Source organism: Chiloscyllium plagiosum, chromosome 3 (assembly GCF_004010195.1).
Source record: "Chiloscyllium plagiosum isolate BGI_BamShark_2017 chromosome 3, ASM401019v2, whole genome shotgun sequence".
Lineage (NCBI taxonomy): Eukaryota > Metazoa > Chordata > Chondrichthyes > Orectolobiformes > Hemiscylliidae > Chiloscyllium > Chiloscyllium plagiosum.
This window is the reverse complement of record NC_057712.1, coordinates 10,154,399-10,173,686: the sequence shown is the minus strand read 5'-3', so window position 1 is coordinate 10,173,686 and position 19,288 is coordinate 10,154,399. Positions and strand designations below refer to the sequence as shown.

At 40.2% G+C, this 19,288-nt stretch overlaps 1 protein-coding gene across 10 annotated transcripts in view; it reads right to left on the bottom strand.

Moving 5' to 3' along the window:
- Window positions 1-19,288, bottom strand: part of LOC122540743 (kelch-like protein 29) — a 389,851-nt gene that overhangs the window by 128,610 nt on the left and 241,953 nt on the right. For all 10 annotated transcript variants that reach the window (XM_043676929.1, XM_043676918.1, XM_043676909.1 and 7 more), the window contains one exon: window positions 1,748-2,269. In XM_043676929.1, the coding sequence (XP_043532864.1) occupies window positions 1,748-2,269 (522 nt within the window). The remainder of the gene's footprint in view (window positions 1-1,747; window positions 2,270-19,288) is intronic.

Below are 19,288 nucleotides of genomic sequence, written 5' to 3'. Positions count from 1 at the left end.
AGGATTTTCCCAATAAATGATTTGCAGGCTACAAATGACATAATTCACATAAAGAGAACTAATATCTTGGTAATAATAGTAGAGGAATGTTATTCAAGTGCATTAAGATGTCTATCCTATATATATATATATATATATATATATATATCATAACAACATTGAGCATATTTATGGGTTTGCTATATTGGCTGTAAGGAGAGGAAGTGTTTTAGAAACCGAAAATGGAGGACAGCATAATGGGATATCCCTCTTCTTCCTCCCCACCTACGTTCTGTGCAGCCAAGCAGCAAAAACAATTACTTGAAAACTCAATCACTGCCTAACTTAACTGTAGACATTATTTTACTCAAAATTGTGACAAATCACTCATAATTCCCGCCCTTCGTGCCCAGTTTCCCAACCTCTCAAAGTCCTTTCTTCGCCTTACTCCTCCTTATCTCTGCAACCTCTTCCAGGCCTACAACCACTCAGGTACATCCCAAACTCTTCAGTTCTGAATCTAACCTTGTACTCAATCATTTTGCTCTTTGTTCTACTATTTGTGGTTACATCTTTGGTCTTCATAATGAAAAGCACAAAGGACATTCCTACCTAAAACCTGCAATCCTTCCGCCACCACATCTCCTATGCAGCCCTCAGTAGTGTTTGCCACTTTGGTTAAGACTTTGACCACCTTTGTTAATCATTCCATCTGTAACTCAGCTTTCTGAAGAGCCTTGCAACATTTCAACAATTGCAGTGTTGCACAAATGCAAATCAATTCTCATTTTGCAACCCATCAATGATTGATAGCTTTATCTCCACATTCCGAGTACAAGTTTTCTTCCAATCCAATACAGAAGTATTATAAAGTATATATTCAAATGCAGGAAATTCTATGCATCTATAGCTTTTGTTAGGGTAAAGTGACATCTCAGATTAGAAAATAAAATCTTTCTCCTTCATATTTTAATTGGCTGGCTGTGCATCCCTTCTATCTTTTGATTTTAATTCCAGACATCCAAAATTACTAAATCTCTGCAAAGTGATTTATTTAATTAATTATTTTGTGCAGCAGATTCATTCCTTTGGCCTTTGATTGTGTTCCTTATGCACATACAAAGACATCCAGGGAAGATTCAAAATTTAGTGAGTGCGAGAGATTTTTGGCTCTTGAAGTCTTGCTGCGTCAGATTCAATTCCTTGATGAACACTTGACCTTCCTACAAATTATAAAGCACTCAACAGTCTTCCATGCAGCCAATTAAGTTCTATATTTAAATAAGCAGTGAATACTGTAACAGATAAGTGCTTGAAGGTCACTGATGCTATTCAGAAATTCAAGTCGGAGAACTTTGGATAATTAAGGATAACAAACTGTGCAGCTATAAAGAGTATTCTTTAAAAATTATAAAACATCACCACTTTCTTTCCTGGGTAATAAGACCTGATAGTTCACAAATGATACTTCTTGTCAATTATCTCGAATACCTGCTGAATTATTTGATTGATACGGGAAGAAATGATTATAATTAGTAGACATTTACTAAGGCTGCTTGAGAGCCATTCATTACAAAGAATAATTGAATCATCTCTGAAATGGTTTATGTGCCATAAGTATGGAGAGTTGTGAAAAACCCAATTTCTTAAAACTATCAACTTCTTCCACAAGTCTGTAGACCATGATGCCTCAAAATGGGGAAAGAAAAGAGTCTATTGAACAAGGACAGGGATTGAAATGGACAATAAAGCATCTAAATGGACCTACCTTTCGGGTGCCATGGGTCCATAAACTCGTATTTTCCCGTTCCAACAGTCCGTAACATCTGCACTCCATTTCTGTTGTCTTCAGTTTGTCGCGGATTTAAAGGAAGTTGGGAGACTACCTGCTCATTGACTCCCTGAGCATTACTGGGAAGGGCTGCTGAGGGCACTGCTGATGGTTGCAGAATGGGGCAACTCATCTGACCATTCCCCACCGTGCTTGGAGGAGGCTGAGTCACCTGACCCACCCCAGTGAGGGGGGACATGGTAATCGGCTGGCTAGTTGTGTACAAAGGCTGACTCTGCAGATTAACAACCATGTTGGTGAGAGGCTGGGAAGGGTGTTGCACTTGATAATGTGCTGTCATAAGTGGAAGTTGAGGGGGAACTGGAGGTGGCATGGTGGGTGTAACTCCAATCACTGGGCCTTGGACATTGAATGCTGGGGGCTGCGTCATCCCATACGTGGGAGGTATGAGGGCAGGCTGACCGACTGCTGCGACCGAAGGGACCCATGACGTTGGACCTGGAATACAAAAATAAATTAACATGCTACTTTCACTCTCTACAATCTAATCCTGCTAATTAACCATAATCTATGTGGTTTCTCAACAATCTTCAAACACGTCATCTAATGTTTCGAAGCCTCACGAATTTTTAATGCACCGTTTTTTCCATAACAAAAAAAAACACTGTTTGTAGTTTGTTGGAACCTTCCTCAGAGCTGACCAAATGAGAGAAAGACAGTGAGAGAGCGAGTGAGTGCTCCAGAAAACGAGAACAAGACAGAGCGAGAGCAAAACTGTTTGTGTTTGTATCCAAGGGGGTGATGTGTGGAATGTGGAGTGGGGATGGGTGTGATCGGCAGTGTGGAAGATGTTGTATAGGACACAATGAGTACAGGTAGCTGTTAAGTACTCTCATTTACTGACAGTCATGCAGATATGGCTCCATGTTAAAAGTATTAATGTTAAATTGAGAATGTTTATTGTCAATTCTATAGCATTTGTCCCTATAAACACAGTGAGTGCATACATCATCCATGTAGCTTATGGTGTCATTGCCTGTGATGCAATAGCAAGATGCTTGATGCAAAACTAGAAACAACTAAATTAATGTTTTTCTAATGTTTGAAGTTAATTCAAATGCTGGAACTCTGATGTGTGCAATGCCCCACTTCAGACACTTTTCGTCCTGCTCCTGACTCCTCAACGCCTCTCTCTCCCTCACCACTGTGATACCTTGCTGGTCGCTGTCCCTGGGAATGAGGCGGCAGTTGAAAGGAGAGCTATCAGGGAACTAGCAAACGATGTACCAATAGGGAAGCGGGAGGTGGAATGAAGCAGTGGATGGGAGTGGGACACCAAATGAAGCAGTGAGTAGGGTGCTGAGCAGAGCTCGAGTGGGAAATCTTCCCAGGGCATCAGTGACTCTGCACATTTGCCTATGGGCGCAGTCGCCATGGACTTCTGATTCCAGGAACTCAGTGTCATCCTTGGCACCAGATACACCCTTTCCATAAACCTTGATGGTACAGATCATAGGAACATACAAAGATTAGAGTGCCATTTTCATTACCATAATTCATAGATTATAATATGAATCCTGAAAACAAATATTACGTGGCTTTGGGGGACTGACAATTCTTATTCAGACCCAATATTAAAGACTACCAAAATTCTACAACAGCCTCTTTCAACCTTCAATCAAACTGCAGTCTCAGAAACCACCTGACATGTTACTGAACAGTTTGAGAGTGATACCCATCCAAGCATTCATCATGATATAATGACAGCCCTTGGGAAAAGTTTACAAAGACCTCTGCTGAAACTCCACAAACCAATTCTTTTTCTTTGTCTCAGTTGTTTCAGAAGCAGTTGGACACCTTGGTTCCTTATCTCCATCTGCAGTCTATGAACCCTCCATACCATCTCAACCCCCTACCACTGCCATGTCCCTTCATACTCACCTTGTTAACTCATGGCTTCCACAGTGCCCAAACTTACATCATTACAACTCATAAGCCCCACTCACCTCTACACTGCTCATTCCATATCCACAACACATTCATCTATGGACAGGTCTCAGCAGCAGGAAAATCTTTGAACAATATAACATTGTTCTCACCCATGCACACTGATAATGAAAAGTTTTGAACAGGTTTTGCAATCTGAAGTGATTTATATCCGAGTAAAAGGAAACTTCTATTAAAACCCAACCTCAAAGATACCTAATCCCTTAAGAATGTTAAAGAAACTGCAAACTTTGAAGTCTGGCAGCATCTGTGGAGGGAAGGGATCCTCGAGTCCAGTGACAGGTCTAGGAGAGAGACACAGACAGTGAGAGAGTGAGGCAGAGAGGGACAGACAGACAGACCAGACAGAGAGAAAGAGAGACACACTAGGAAAGAGAGACACACTGAGAAAGAGAGAGACATTGAGAAAGAGAGAGACTGGAGAGAGACAGAGAGATTGATAAGAAAGAGATAGGAGAGAGACAGAGAAAGAAAGAGACAGAGAGAGAGAGAAAGACAGGAGAGAGAGAAAGACAGAGAAAGGGGAGGGAGAGGTGGTGGTAAGAGAGAGACAGAGAAAGAGAGAGAGACAGACAGAAAAACAGAGTGAGTTTTCATGGTATTACAGAGGCCATGAAAATCTCACCTATTAACTCTACTTCTCTCTACAGATGCTGCCTGACCATATGAATATTTCCAGCATATTTTGGCTTTATTTTATTTGCAAGCAACTGCAAGATTTTGGTTTAGCCTACTAAATGAAAATAATGCTGCATAAGTTGGAAGTTCAGCCTAATATTCTGCAGACCTGGATTCAAATCTCAACATGGCAGTTAGTGAAACCTGAATTTAATGAAGAACAACTCTGGAGTTAAAATGCCAACCATGTAGTGTCGATTGCTATAAAAAAACCCCTTTGGTTTACAAATATCATTTTAGTTTGGAAATCTGCCATCATTACCTGGTCGGGGCCTACATGTGACTCCAGATCCACAGCAATGTGGATGACTTTCAACTGCTCTCCAAAATGCCTAAAAAGTCAATTTATTCAAGGACACCAAATTCCAGCCTTGCCAGTAGCAGGCACATTACAGATAAGAATGAATAAATCTATAAAAGACACATCATTGATATAATAACAATTCGTCATTTAAATCTATGACTTCCTTAACTACATAACTTCCCACACCTTTGTGAGTTGTTCGCAGGACATTCTTTTCTCCAATTCTTCCTGTAGATGGTCAGTCACATTTTTGTTCTCTGTAGTTTCTCTCAGAAGCTTATTTTGAACAAATAAAAACCCAACAGCTCTAGCCCATATCCAAACACTGTTTCTTGCTAACCTAGAAATATTGCAGGATACCCTGGGCCATTAATTCTGTGCTTTGTTCCACGGCATATACTGTCAGAAAGTGGGAAGGTTTGTACAATCTAAAACTTCACAGCTTCTTTTTAATATGTATGTTTTGACTGATCAGTAGCTGAAGATGCTCAAAAAGCCAAGATCTGAATTCAGACTGGCATTTGAACCTTTTTAGATTTTCCTTCAATAATTGCTGTTTTCACTAGAGAAAAGAAGGTTTAGGGGTGACTTGATTGAGGTGTACAAGATGATTAGGGGGTTAGATAGGGTCGACAGTATGAACCTTTTCCCGCGTATTGAGTCGGGTATTACAAGGGGGCATAGCTTTAAATTAAGGGGGGGTAGATATAGGACTGATGTTAGGGGTAGGTTCTTCACTCAGCGAGTCGTTAGTTCATGGAATGCCCTGCCAGTAACAGTGGTGGACTCTCCCTCTTTATGGGCATTTAAGAGGGCATTGGATAGGTATATGGAGGATAGTGGGTTAGTGTAGTTTAGGTGGGCTTGGATCGGCGCAACATCGAGGGCCCAAGGGCCTGTACTGCGCTGTATTCTTCTATGTTCTATGTTCTATGTAATTAAAGTATGGGGTTGACATTTCCACTCGGATCCTGGCATCTTTTGAGGTTTTATTAGTTGTCAGTTCTGCTCCGAGGTATTAATACAGAGTTATATTTACTTTTCCAGGCACCAGCATAACAATCTAATGTAACATTTTTAAAAAATATGTTGTGTTTAAAACCAACTGATCTGTAGATAATCTTTTCTTGACTTTTATACAGTCAAGAAAATGTCAACCTGATAGGATATTTTAAATAAAAAGATATGTTTTCCACTGGCTTGGATCAAGTAATCTTGACAGGATAAGATTCATATATACATTTGAGGGAATTAGGATTTATTTTAATCTCATAAGACTAAAGCTGATACTTTCCTTGAAACTGTGGATGAATTGAGGATAAAAATAATGAAATGATTAAAGCTTTTCATGCTTCAGGGTACAATGCATCAGGTGATTCATTAATTTTTAAAAATGTCAAATTACAGCTTAAACCAAAATCAGGTTTCTTCTGTTTGCTCGGAACTACTCCATTTCTGGAAATATTCTTCACAAATAACAAGATATCATGCCATGATAAATCATCTAAGGTACTTTGTGTCTCTGGAGTTATCAAAAAATTTAAAGTTTCCTTAATTCACAGAGAAAGATAGGAATTAAATCTTTCATGCTGGTTACATCTCTATTCAGAGGAATCCTGGGAGCTATCATATTTATATGTCATCAATGCTTAGAGACAATTGACAAAATTTCTCATACAGCAACACTTCTCGTATATCGAAGCTATGGGTTACCAACCACTGTGACTTGTGGTAATTTGCTGTAACCAATCAACCTTTCTAGATATTTTAATTAACCTGGTCAGATACATTGTGACACATGTCTGGGTTAGGTGGGACTTCAACCTGAACCTTCTAGTCTGGAGGTAGGGACACTATGATAGCACCACAATAGCCTTAACTCTTCTTCGTAGATATTTTATAATTAACCCATTTGGAGATACTATTGCACACCTCTGGAGATTGTGGGTCCCGAACCTGGGCCTTTTGACTAAGGGGTAGGGACACTACCAGCACAGACAAGATGTTGAGTCTGAGGATTCGTCTAATTATCACTGGTAAAAGATTGACCGCTGTAGCATCTTAACAGGAAGGCTCATTTATCTTACATAGCGTATAGTTTATGACATGACAGCAGAAGGTACAATTAACATTAACTGGTTTGGCATAATTATAACTATCACAAGTCAGGTTTATCATGCCTGTACAATTGAGACCTCATATAAAATTAATGGTTTCTCAACCCAAAGACAGTGTGTCATCATCAAGGTGGGTGGAGATAATGCAACTTCAACATTAACTCATTCAGAATCATTGCCTTATACAACAACAATGGGAGTGATTTGTCCTCAGATATTTTTGGTGCTAAGAAGGTCAAGATGGGGTCTTAAGTTGAAAGCTGAGATGTAGCACAACACTTCCCATTGATAAAGGAATTGAAGTTCGCACTGGATATGGAAACCCAAAGATTGTTGAGATGTGAACTGCCACTTAATTTGCCAATTAGCATTCAGTAAGAAGGTTTTTTTGGTATTTTGATGGATAGTGCTTTGTGAACAATGATTATTAATTCTGACGATGTGGAATTTAAATGGATAGAGGTGAGAAACCATCAAAGGACATAAAACATTAGTGGGGGTTATCTAGGCCCCCAGATTGTTGGGAATGGCATTGAATAATTGTAATTATGGGTGACTTTATTCTGTATGTAGATTGGGCAAATCAAATTATTAACAACATTGTAGAGCAGGAATTCCTGGAGTGTTTATGAGATGGCTTTCCTCACCATTATAATGAGGAACTAATTAGAAAACAGGCCAACCTAGACTTTTTATTGAGAAAGTGATAATTGCAATTAATTTTGTGATGCCCCTTGGGGATGAGCAGCCATAACTGATAAGCTTCACAGAGATATATAACACAGAAACCGACCCTTCAGCCCAACTAGTCCATGCCAACCAGATATCCTGAACTAATCTAGTCCCATTTGCCAGCACTTGTCCCTCTCAATCCTTCCTATTCATGTACTCAGCCAGATATCTTTTAAATGTTATAATTGGACCAGACTCCACCACTTCCTCTGGCAGCTCATTCCATGCAAGCACCACCCTCAGTGCCTTATAGGTCCCTTTTAAATCTTTCCCCTCTCACCCTAAACCTAAGCCCTCTAGTTTTGGACTCCTCAAACCCTTCACGATTTTATAAACCTCTACAAGGTCACCCCTCAGCCTCCGATGCTCCAGGAAAAAGAGCCCAGCCTCTTCAGCTTCTTCCCAAAGCTCAAATCCTCCAACCCTGGCAACATCCTTGCAAATCATTTTTGAACCCTTTCAAGTTTCACAACATCCTTCCTATAGGAAGGTGACCAGAATTGTACACAATACTCCAAAGTAGCCTAACCAATGTGCTGTACAGCTGCAACATGACCTCCAACCCCTGTACTCAATGCTCTGACCAATAAAGAAAAGCATACCAAATGCCATCTTCACTATCCTATCCACCTGTGGCTCGGCTTTCAAGGAACTATGAACCTGCACTCCAAGGTCTCTTTGTTCAGCAACACTTACCATTAAGTGTATAAGTCCTGCCCTGATTTGCCTTTCCAAAATGCAGCACCTTGCATTTGTCTAAAGTAAACTCCACCTACCACTTCTCAGCCCATTGGCCCATCTGATCAAGATCCTGTTGTACTCTGAGGTAACCTTCTTTGCTATCCATTACACCACCCTTCACCAAGATAGAGTATGAAGTAGTTGGTACTCCGACTAGGGTCCTGAATCCAAACTGGAATGTACAATGGTATGAGGTGTGCATTGACTTAATAGATTGGGGAATGTCAGCGAATGGTTTGATTGTGGAGGGCAATGGCAAACATTCAGTGTGTGAGCAATCACAACTGTTCATTCCTGTCTGGTGCAGAAGTAAAATGGGTAAGGTGGCTAAACAATGGCTTATAGGGGACAGTAGATGTAATATTAGATCCACGGGAGAGGAATACAAATTGGCAAAAAAAACAACTGACCTCAGGAGTGGGGTCAGTTTAGAATTCAGCAAAAGAGGACAAAGGGATTGATTAAGATGGGAATATAGAGAAAAAGAGTAAGTAAGCTTGCAGGAAACATAAAAAAAAAACTGACTGTAGAACTATAGCTCTGTGAAGAGAAAAGGATTGGTGAAGACAAATGTAGATCCTTTACGGTCAGAAACAGGGGATTTTCTAATGGGGAACAAATAAATGGCTAATCAACTAAAAACATAATTTGGCTCTGAGTTCACAAAGGAATTCAAAATAACATAGAGAAGTGTTGAGGAACACTTATGAGTGAGTGGGAGATACTAAAGGAAATCAGCATTACTAGAGAAAAAGTACTGGGGAAATTGATTGGATTGGAGGGCGATCAATCCCCAGGTCCTGGCAAAATAAGTTAGCCTGACAGTGACAGTGGGGAAAAATGCTAAACGGAATTATAAAATAATTAATAGCTGGATACTTGGAATACAGTGCCTGATATCAACTTTGGCAGCAAAGATGGGAATGCAGACAATTAACTGAATGGCTATAAATTGAGATTGGGAATGTGCAACATGACTTGGCTGTCTTCATACACCAGTCGCAGGAGATGCAGGTACAGCAGGCAGTAATGAAGGACAACAGCATGTTAGTCTTTATAAAGAGAGGATTTGAGGACATGAGTAGGGATGCCTCTCTGCAATTGTTTGGGCCTTATTAAGGCCACATCTGTAATATTACACCGTTGGGTCTCCTTTTCAGAGGAAGGATGCAATTGCCAAAGAAGGAGTGCAGCGAAGGCTGACCAGATGGATTCTTGGGATGGTGAGACTGATGTATGAGAAAGATGCGAGTGGTTAGAATTGTATTCACTGGAGTTTAGAAAAATAACAGAGGGATCTCACAGACACCTATCAAATTCAAATAGGACTAGACAGGGGAGATGCAGGAAGGATGTTCCCAATGGTGGTGGAGTTCAGAACCAGGAGTCACAATCCATGAATACAGGCTATATCATTAAGGATTCAGATGACAAAATGTTTCTTCACCCACAGAGTGGTGAGCCTGTGGAATTCTCCACTACAGAAAATAGTCACAATCAGAAATATTGTATGATTTCAAGAGGGAGTTGGATATAGACCTTGAGACTAATGGGATCAAAAGGATATGGGCTGAAAGCAGAAACAGGCTATTGGATATGGATAAGAGTCAAGAGTGTGGTGCTGGAAAAGCACAGCAGGTCAGGCAGCATCTAAGAAGCAGGAGAATCAACGTTTCAGACATAGGCCCTTCATCAGGAATGACTTGGATGATCAGCCATGGTCATAATGAATGGTGGAGCAGACTCGAAGGGTGAATGGTCTACTCCTGTTCCAATTTTGTGTGTTTCTATTGGAATTAAACAAGTCGTTGCAGAGGTCTTACAATGCTATGTGAAGGTTATTAACCTTTTTTTGTTCACTTGCTGTTAGGAATCCAAATAGACTCTTGGAACACATCAGGAGGCTTTCAGGGATACAAGGATCTCACCAACACTATCACATTTCTTGACAGAATCTCAGAATGTTACAGCTCAGAGGAGCTATCATGTCTGGAGCTGCTATCCAACAAACACTATGCCTCAGTGTCATTCCCCTACTTGTACCCATACTCTTACACATTGTTTCAACTGAAACAATCTAATGCCCTCTCAAATCCCTCAATTGAACCCGTCTCCACCCAAATTGCAGACAGTGCATTCCAGACCCAAATCACGTTTGTGAAAAAGATTTGTCTCACATCACATCTGCTGTGTCTGCAAATCACTTTATATATCTGTGCTCTCTTGCTTTCAAGCTTTCACCTTCTTACTACCTACTCTATCCAGATATTCCATGATTTTGAAAACTTATAATAGTTCGCCTGCTGTACTTTTTCTTTTCAAGGTGAACAGTTCCAACTTTCCAATCTATACTGGTTACTGAAGTTAGTAAATCTCCTCTCATTCTTTCAATGCGTTCACATCCTTCTTTTAATGTGGCACCCAGGACAGTACATAATACTCTGGATGGGATCTAACAAATGTATCTTTTTTAACAAGTTCAGTATCATCTTCTTGTGCAACCACTCTATATCCCTATTAATACAGTCCAGGATATTGTATGCTTTATTAATTACTCTTTCCCCCAGTCCTGCCACCTTCAGTGATCTACGCACATTTACACCAAAGTCCATCTGATCCTGCATGCTCTTAAAATTGTACCCACTGTTTTATTTTGCCTAAAAACAAAAAATGCTGGTGATCACAACGGGTCAGGAAGAATCCATGGCGAGAAAGCAAGCTAATGTTGAGTCTCGATGACTCTCTTCTTCAGAGCTGACCTGTCAACATTCTTTTTACCAAAATGCAACAATTCTCTGCATTATAATAGGCAACCTCTAATAAAAGAGAAAATGAATGCTGTATTCCTCAAAATTAGAGGAGTCAACAAGAGGAAGCCAATACTTGCTCATCAAGCCCAAAGCTTTGCCTTGAGGACATGAGGCCAGACATAGTAACACATGAAGGATTGAGGGACAGACGGGCAAATAGACCCCTTCTCATCTGCAAATACAAGACATTTCTCCTCCTTTGTATCTACCCCATCAGAATCTTCAGTGTTCACTCTAAGAATCTTGCACCAACTCACTTGGTCCCCGAGTCTGCCTCTAGCTTTCTGCAATGTGTTTGTGTCCGACTTCATCTTCCAAGTTTGTGGATCCAACATTCTCGGTTTAATAAGAATTCTATCTAACCATGACTCGAGTACTAAATCTATAGGCATCTGTTTTAGCACCTCTAGGCAAATTCAAATTATGGAAAGTGGCAACAAGATTAAAATTGTAAGCCATACAGGTCCTCTTTTCAAACCATCACCAATGTCAGCCCCAATCAGCATTTCAAGTTTGAGTCAATGACAATAAAGGGATTGTAGCGCAATCGTATTTAGAGTTAGACTCGGATGTCTTTCTGGCACAATACATAATTAGTCAGGAGCTAACATGAATATTAAATTAATTGGCCCTCTTCAAGCAACATTCCAAATGCTAAATTTAGAACAATGTTGATTAGTTTTGTAAGTATGTAAAACAAGGATCATGAACCTTAATTAACAGCACACTCTATTTTTTTAACAATGTTGCTCAAGCTGCATCCTAATGGTAAACAAATAAATCAGGGTTGCACTTCTTCTCAAACACAGTGGGGACAATATTAGTTTTATTTTGAAACCATATTGGGCCTATAGGTCTAAAGCATTTTCATAATTCACAACTACTGTATATACTTGATTGAAAGTCAAATTTGTTAGACTATTTTTAAAGGTTAAATGTATGGGGTCGACGATTACATAAATACTAATTTTGAAATTCATGCTACACTCCAAAATACAGTATCATTAGCAGAAGCCCAATTAATCTCTAAATGAATAAAGAAAAACAAACACAATGAACTATAAGCTGAACTGCACGCGAAGGGAAACTGTCACCTGATGCGTCTTAAATCTTTGCACCAAATTGGCGTGAATTGTACATCAAAATACATAATAGCATGAAAAAAATTCATTTCCTCATCGTAACATTTATGTCCAGGATAATACCTTGACTCACAAACGTTAATCTGTGAAGAACTAGGGTCGACATTTGCATGAGACATATGGAAAATTCCAGATTTTTTGGCCTAAAGTAAGGTGCCGACTTCTACATGTGACTGCCATTTACTCGATTTCCACATGGAAATATATTAATACCACAGAAAAGAAATCCTTGGAATTGGCAGCTTTTCAATAGCTTGTGGCACAAGGGATTAATTGTCAAATGATAACTTTGGTGTCCTTCTTCTTCATGGAGCTTCACTGCACAGAGATTTGCAATTTAATCCCCAAACCCAACCTCGACCTTCTCCATCACCACCTTCTGAGAGAAATAAAAATTACCAATACAACCTCTTTTTATGATATTCATTAGAATTGGGCGGCACGGTGGCAATGGGCGGCACGGTGGCACAGTGGTTAGCACTGTTGCATCTAATCTAATCTAATCTAATCTAATATTGCAGAGCATATACAATTGTAATGCACCTAACTGTGCTGCTCACTATCATTTCATGAACAATCAAAACATAACCCATATCTTGGGCTGGATTGTCCTTGGATATAGCCTACAACCTGGATATGGAGAGCAGTCCTGTGACCTCCTCCTAGAGTCCTCATGTTCACTGGAAACCAAGGCAATGAAAAATCTACAACCACAGTCTGCAGGACTCCTGGATTTCTTCCACACACATCCAGGCCCTTCCATGTCCACAGTTCATCAGAATGCTAAAATTCACCAACTTCAATTTTGCACCAGAGGAAATGACAGCCTCTTAATCCATGGACACTCCTGGATGTTTCAGCTTAGGGGAACTCATTAACAATCTCTTCTGTTTTTTTTTGATCTTGAAAGTGGGGATCAGCAAAGATCCATTATTGCCTGTCCAGGATGGTGTTAACAAAAATGCTGGGTCACCTTATTAAACTTCTGTAGTCCATATGGTGTGAATACATATACAGTACAGTTAAGATGGGAGTTCTAGAATCTAGCTTAGTGGGGAACTTGCAAATTGTGGTGCTCCCATACAGCTGTTGCCTTTATCCTTCTGGGTAATATGGAACATACTTTTAAAGGAGCCAGGGCAATTTGCTGAAGTGCATGTTGTTAATGTACACTGCGGTCACTGCCCATAAATAGTAAAGGTGTAAATGTTTAACTGGTAGATGGAGCATTAATCAAATAAGCTGCTTTGTTCTGAATGGGGTTGAGCTTCTTAGTGTTGTTTGTAGCTTACTCATTCAGGTAAGTAGCATATATTCCATCACACTCCTGACATGTACTGTGTAGATGGTGGACATGCTTTGGTGATCTGGACTTGAGTTCCTCTGACCTGCTGTGTCAGCTAAGTTCCTGGTCAATGGTGAACCACAGGATGTTGATGGTGGGAGATTGATTTGAGATTCCAATACCATTGAATGTTGAAGGAGGAGTTCAGACACATTTGGAAATGGTCAGAATCTAGCACTTGTGTAGCATAAATGTTAATTGTCACTTATTAGCACAGGCTAGTTGGGTTGAATGTCCTCTCTAAGTTGTGCTTGCAAACATAGTCAGAAGCACAGAAGTTGCAAATGCCATTTTTTCTTCCCTATAAAGAGGGAATCCAATTTATGTAAAGTACAAGTTGAGCATCAAGATGTCACATTGGTGCATGCTGCCTTAGCAATGCAATACTTTCTTCTGAAGTGATGGGAAAACCTTCTGATTAGAGTGTCCTGGAATTCTATCTAACTCGTGAATATTGGGCAATTTTAATAATACATCATAATAAATAACAAAAACACAATTCTTGCAATTTATGTGGTGGAGTCTGTGTATAGAAACTGTGACTAACATGAACACGTGGAAACTAATGGAAAAGCTGGGTATATTAGGCATATTTTTATAATTACTAATACCATCATGGCTGCTCCTTCTTTAAACAGTCAATTGGTACAGAGCACTCTCGCTACTTTTTCAAAATCTGTTCTGGATTAAGGAGTCGATATGCCCCATATGAAAACAAATTGCAAGTAGATCCTCTTTCACAGCATGACATTGGACTCCCTTGGCTCTAAATTCTGTGAGCAAGATCTAACTTCCACAGCCTCCTGATAAAGGAGCACTGCTCTGAAAGCTAGTGCTTCAAATAAATCTATTGCACTATAACCTGGTGTTATGTGATTTTTAACATAGCAATAAACTAAGCAAAGTGAAGGAGGGCTTATGCCCAAAACGTCGATTCGCCTGTTCCTTGGATGCTGCCTGACCTGCTGCGCTTTTCCAGCAACACATTTTTCAGCTCTGATCTCCAGCATCTGCAGTCCTCACTTTCTCCAAAGTGATTTTATAAAAGAGTTATCTTAAGTGTTCACATTTAAGATTTCAAACATTACATGTTGACTTTAATATCGTATTTGGATATAACACAGGGCTCCAGGTAACTATGCTGAGAGATGGAGAATGAGAGAGTGAATTGTATCGGAGGTATGACCAGGAAAATCAGCTTTAGTGCAGCATTTTGATTTTGAAATGGGAGACAAGGACACATGGTGACAAAGAGAAATAATGCACAAATGGGGCTCTTGTGTCATAGTGGTAGTGTCACTACCTCTAGGCCAGATGGTCTGGCTTCAAGTACCCACTCCCTCCAAGCATTTATCACAATATGTCTGAACAGGGTGATTAAGAAGATCTATAATGTCCCAATGAGCAAAATTGTTGTCCGACAAATATTATGTATGGAGTTTACACATGCACATTTAAGGAAATATCCCATTTGGAACTATGTTCACACTTCCTCCTGGCAGGTCCAAAATAAATTTAATAGTTATGTGCTCATTTTCCATGAAAGAGTGCGACTGTAACCATGGTAACTGTTTCCAAGCTTTCTGGAGTGTCACCTGTTAAAAACAACATCAATTTCTAATCCTCAATTAATGTGTCAACAAAGGTACATGAAACATAACAAAACCACCTCAGGCCGGTGGCTTGATATTCTTCCAAGTACAAACTTTGTTATCAGCCATCTTCAGCACAGGCTCAATTGGACTGAAGGGCCTTTTTCTGTGCTGTGGACCTCTATGATTTGATTACAAGTTGGAACATTCTAATTTCAAACAATGTGAAAGCTATTCTCAGATATTTAATCCCTGCATTCATCCAAATAAGGTTACAACATTCAGTTAAAACAAAAATACATGACATGATGATGAGCTGGACTTCATACTGGTTAGGATATGCACAGCAAGTATCTGCATGAGTTTAGGTTTATGGAAGGTGGTTAACTGTATGGCTCATCAGGATAGTGTTGGAATATTTCTGTTGTCTCTGGCCACAACTATGATTGAGGTTTCAGCAAATGACCTAAGGCAGGGCTGGAGTTGGGCAAAAGCATAGCAGTCTTTATGATGGACAGGATATGGGAGGGGTTGGGAAGCTCATCTCAGGGCAAATAGCACTTGAACTCATTCAACTATCTGTTGTCCATACCCTAATCAACAGCAAGTCCCACTCACTCATTACTGCATGGATTTTTAAAAAATGAAGTTGTGATCATTCATGATCTGGTTGATTGCAGGGACTAATTGATGAAAAACACCCCAGCACATCTTGAGATAGTTGTCACATTGAATGAAATCAGAATTTTCCAATTATTTATTGAAGAAGGTTGGTGGACAAAAATTGTATCTAACTGGAAATCAGACCACCAGTCTAGATTTGTTTCATTTCATATGCCCTTTGTGTTATGTCTGGTTGAGGCTAAGACACCTGAAAAAGGGGAAATGAAATGTGCTTGTGACCAAATTGGAAGTGAATGGCTTTTATTTTCCTTAAGTATAACCAATGGAAATTGTAGGCCATTCTGCTCTGAATATCCAACAAGCCAAGCAGATACCAAATAAATAGTGGAAGTGTCAAGAGATAGAGATGGTAGTGAAGTAGTACTGGGTGTAGTCAGCATGAGAGAGAAATCTGATCATGTCTTTGATTGAAGTCACCAATGAAAAGCATGCAGATCGGCAAGAATTAGGGTCCCAGAGATAGATTCAAGAGGTAAGAACTAATATAAGCTTACTCTGGGTCTTTACGCAGTGAATTTGAGAAAGTACCCAATTTATCAAGATACAAATATAAAGAGAAGTAGCAATGAAGGTACAAAACTAAGAACTTGCTGACCAGGTGGCTAATTTACTTTTCCCCTCAGACTGGAGATGCCTAGGGTTTTGTACCTCGTAAGGCTACTTATACAAAGGGAGGAATGACTTGAGTGTAATGAGCACAGCGCATTCTCTCGCCATGTCTGGATCTCTTTGACCGAGACAGTCATGAAAATGAGTGTGGTGCTGGAAAAGCACAGCCGGTCAGGCAGCATCTGAGGAGCAGGAGAATCGACTATTCAGGCAAAAGTCCTTCATCAGGAATACGGCATCAATGTGGACTTCACCAGTTTCCTCATTTCCCCTCCCCCTCCACCTTATCCCAGTTCCAACTTGCAGCAAGCTTCCAGCTGCTGCCACCAGCACCCTGATCATGGGCATTGAGTCCTGGGTCCAGATGTCACTTATGCACATGGACCTCAGAGGCCAGGGCAGTCAATAAGAAAATTAGATGGAACTCTGATTAGAGTTTATGGAATAGCAGAGCAGACTTCAGGGGCTGAATGGCCTACTCTTGCTCTTAATGCTCTATATTTGTATCTGCTGAGGCACTTAGAATCATAGAGATGTACAGCACAGGAACAAACCCTTTGGTCCAACTCGTCCAGGCTAACCAGATATCCTAACCCAATCTAGTCCCATTTGCCAGTCCTCACAATGCCTGTTCTATATTGAACGTAATAGTAGCACAAATGTCACTGTAACTCTCTATGCTTAATTCCATGGCTGCTGCTAGTGTACCATTCACCATGGTTACGGGGCATAGCTTTTGTCCCTGTGGCCAGCTATAGACAGGCTTACTTCAAAGTAAAGGCAATCACTGGTGAATATGTTAAAATAAACGCAAGGTGACTGCAATTAGGATGTAGAACTTATCGCAGTATTTGTGATCAATGCCTAGTTGTGCACTGTTGGAAGAGAGTCATAGAGTCATACAGCACACAAACAGACCCTTAAATCCAACTAAACTAGTCCCACCTGCTTGCTCCTGGCTCATATTCCTCCAAACCTTTCCCATTCTTGTACTTATCTAAGCATCTTTTAAACGTTGGAACTGTGCCTGCATCCACCACTTCCTCAGAATGTTTATTCCACACATGAACCACCCCGTGTACAAAATTTGACTATCATGCCTTTTTAAAATCTCTGTCCTCCCAACTTAAAATTACGCCCCCTAGTCTAGAAGTTCTTTCTGTTTGTGTAAATGCTCGTATTACATCAAGACAACATATCCATTCCATCAGTGAACCACTGTAGGTTTGGAAATTCTGTCATGTGGTTTACAGAAAAGATCTATATGCTGCTGTTCTTATTCAGTGGGGAACGAAAGATTAAGGTTAGTCTTTCCAAACAATGTGACATTGCTATCTTCACATATACATCCAGCATGCCAAACTGATTCTGTAAAAAACCCCATGGGAGTCTGAAAGGAGGCAAAGTTACAGATTTGAAGGAGCTGATTGGTGACCCGGCAACAATGTCCTTGTGACTGAGCTAGCCACTGCTCTGTAAGTGTGAGCTTGTTAACCCAGAGACTGTGGAAGCAGCTTCTTCAGTCAATTAGTTGTGCGTGGAATTGTGGATACCAGAACAGGAGAATGGCTCAAGCACTCGTCCCCTCTAAGATTCTTATCACGCCTTGTTTGTGCTTATTTGTCGTCACCTATAAAGGCAGTGCAGAAAACAATCCAAAAGAGAAAAATAGTAAAATTAATGAACCGTGAAGAACTCCGTCATGATGGACAACCTGTTGATTCACATCTTGTATGAGTGCCTTAACGTACTGTGGAAAACAGATTGGAAAAATAAAGACTATTTATTTGATTCCTTTTTTCTGGAGTCTGGTATGGAAGTAAATTGAAATTATGTTTTTTTTTTGCAGAAGGTGAGAGACAATAACAGAGAATTTCAGCATATCAGCTCCTTCACCAAGTGAGCAAAGTGATCAGAACATACATCCAACGATGCCACTAATGAAAGGTGATGTCCTTGTGGTATTATTGCTGGACTGTCAACCTAGTGACCCAGGGAATGTTCTTGGGATCTGGCTTTGAATCCTGCCATCGGCAGATAGTGGAATTTGAATTCAATAAAAATCGGGAGGTAAAGAGTTTAATGACAACCAGGTATTGATTATTGAAAGAACCCACTGGTTCACTAATGTCTTTTAGGGAAGGAAACTGCCATCCTTACCCGGGGCTGGCCAAATGTGACTCCAGACCAACAGCAATGTGGTTGACTCTTAACTGCCCTCTGGGATGGTCAATAAATGCTGGCCTAGCCATTGACACCTTCATCCCATGAATGAATATATGAAAAAACTAAGGTGCCCAAATCAATGATTGGCTGAAATGTGGGGAGGAAAATGCAGTTCACCAGGCAGACCTGAAAATTCTGGGGAGCTCTGTTGATGTACCAGCTCACCATCAAATCCTGAGGTAGACTTCAAGACCTCGATTTTTATTTTCCAGGTGCTTCACACCTGTTTCAGGTGGGAACATTAGAAACCTAAATGTTGCCCAATTCCAATATAGTGACTGGTTGTTGACAGAGGGTGATCACTTAAAATCTTCAGGAACAACTTATCCCTCTGAACTGGACTGAAGCAAGTTGAACTGCACTCTCACCACATTGCTGCAGATAGCCATGTCAAGAATATTTTGAAACCCTCAGATCTTAAAAGTAATAGTGCGTGACCTTGCTGTGCAAAAAAATGGCATGCTGTGTTTGCCTATAATATAGCAATGGTTCTACTTCACAAGTAATTTGTCAGGCATTAGGCACTTTGG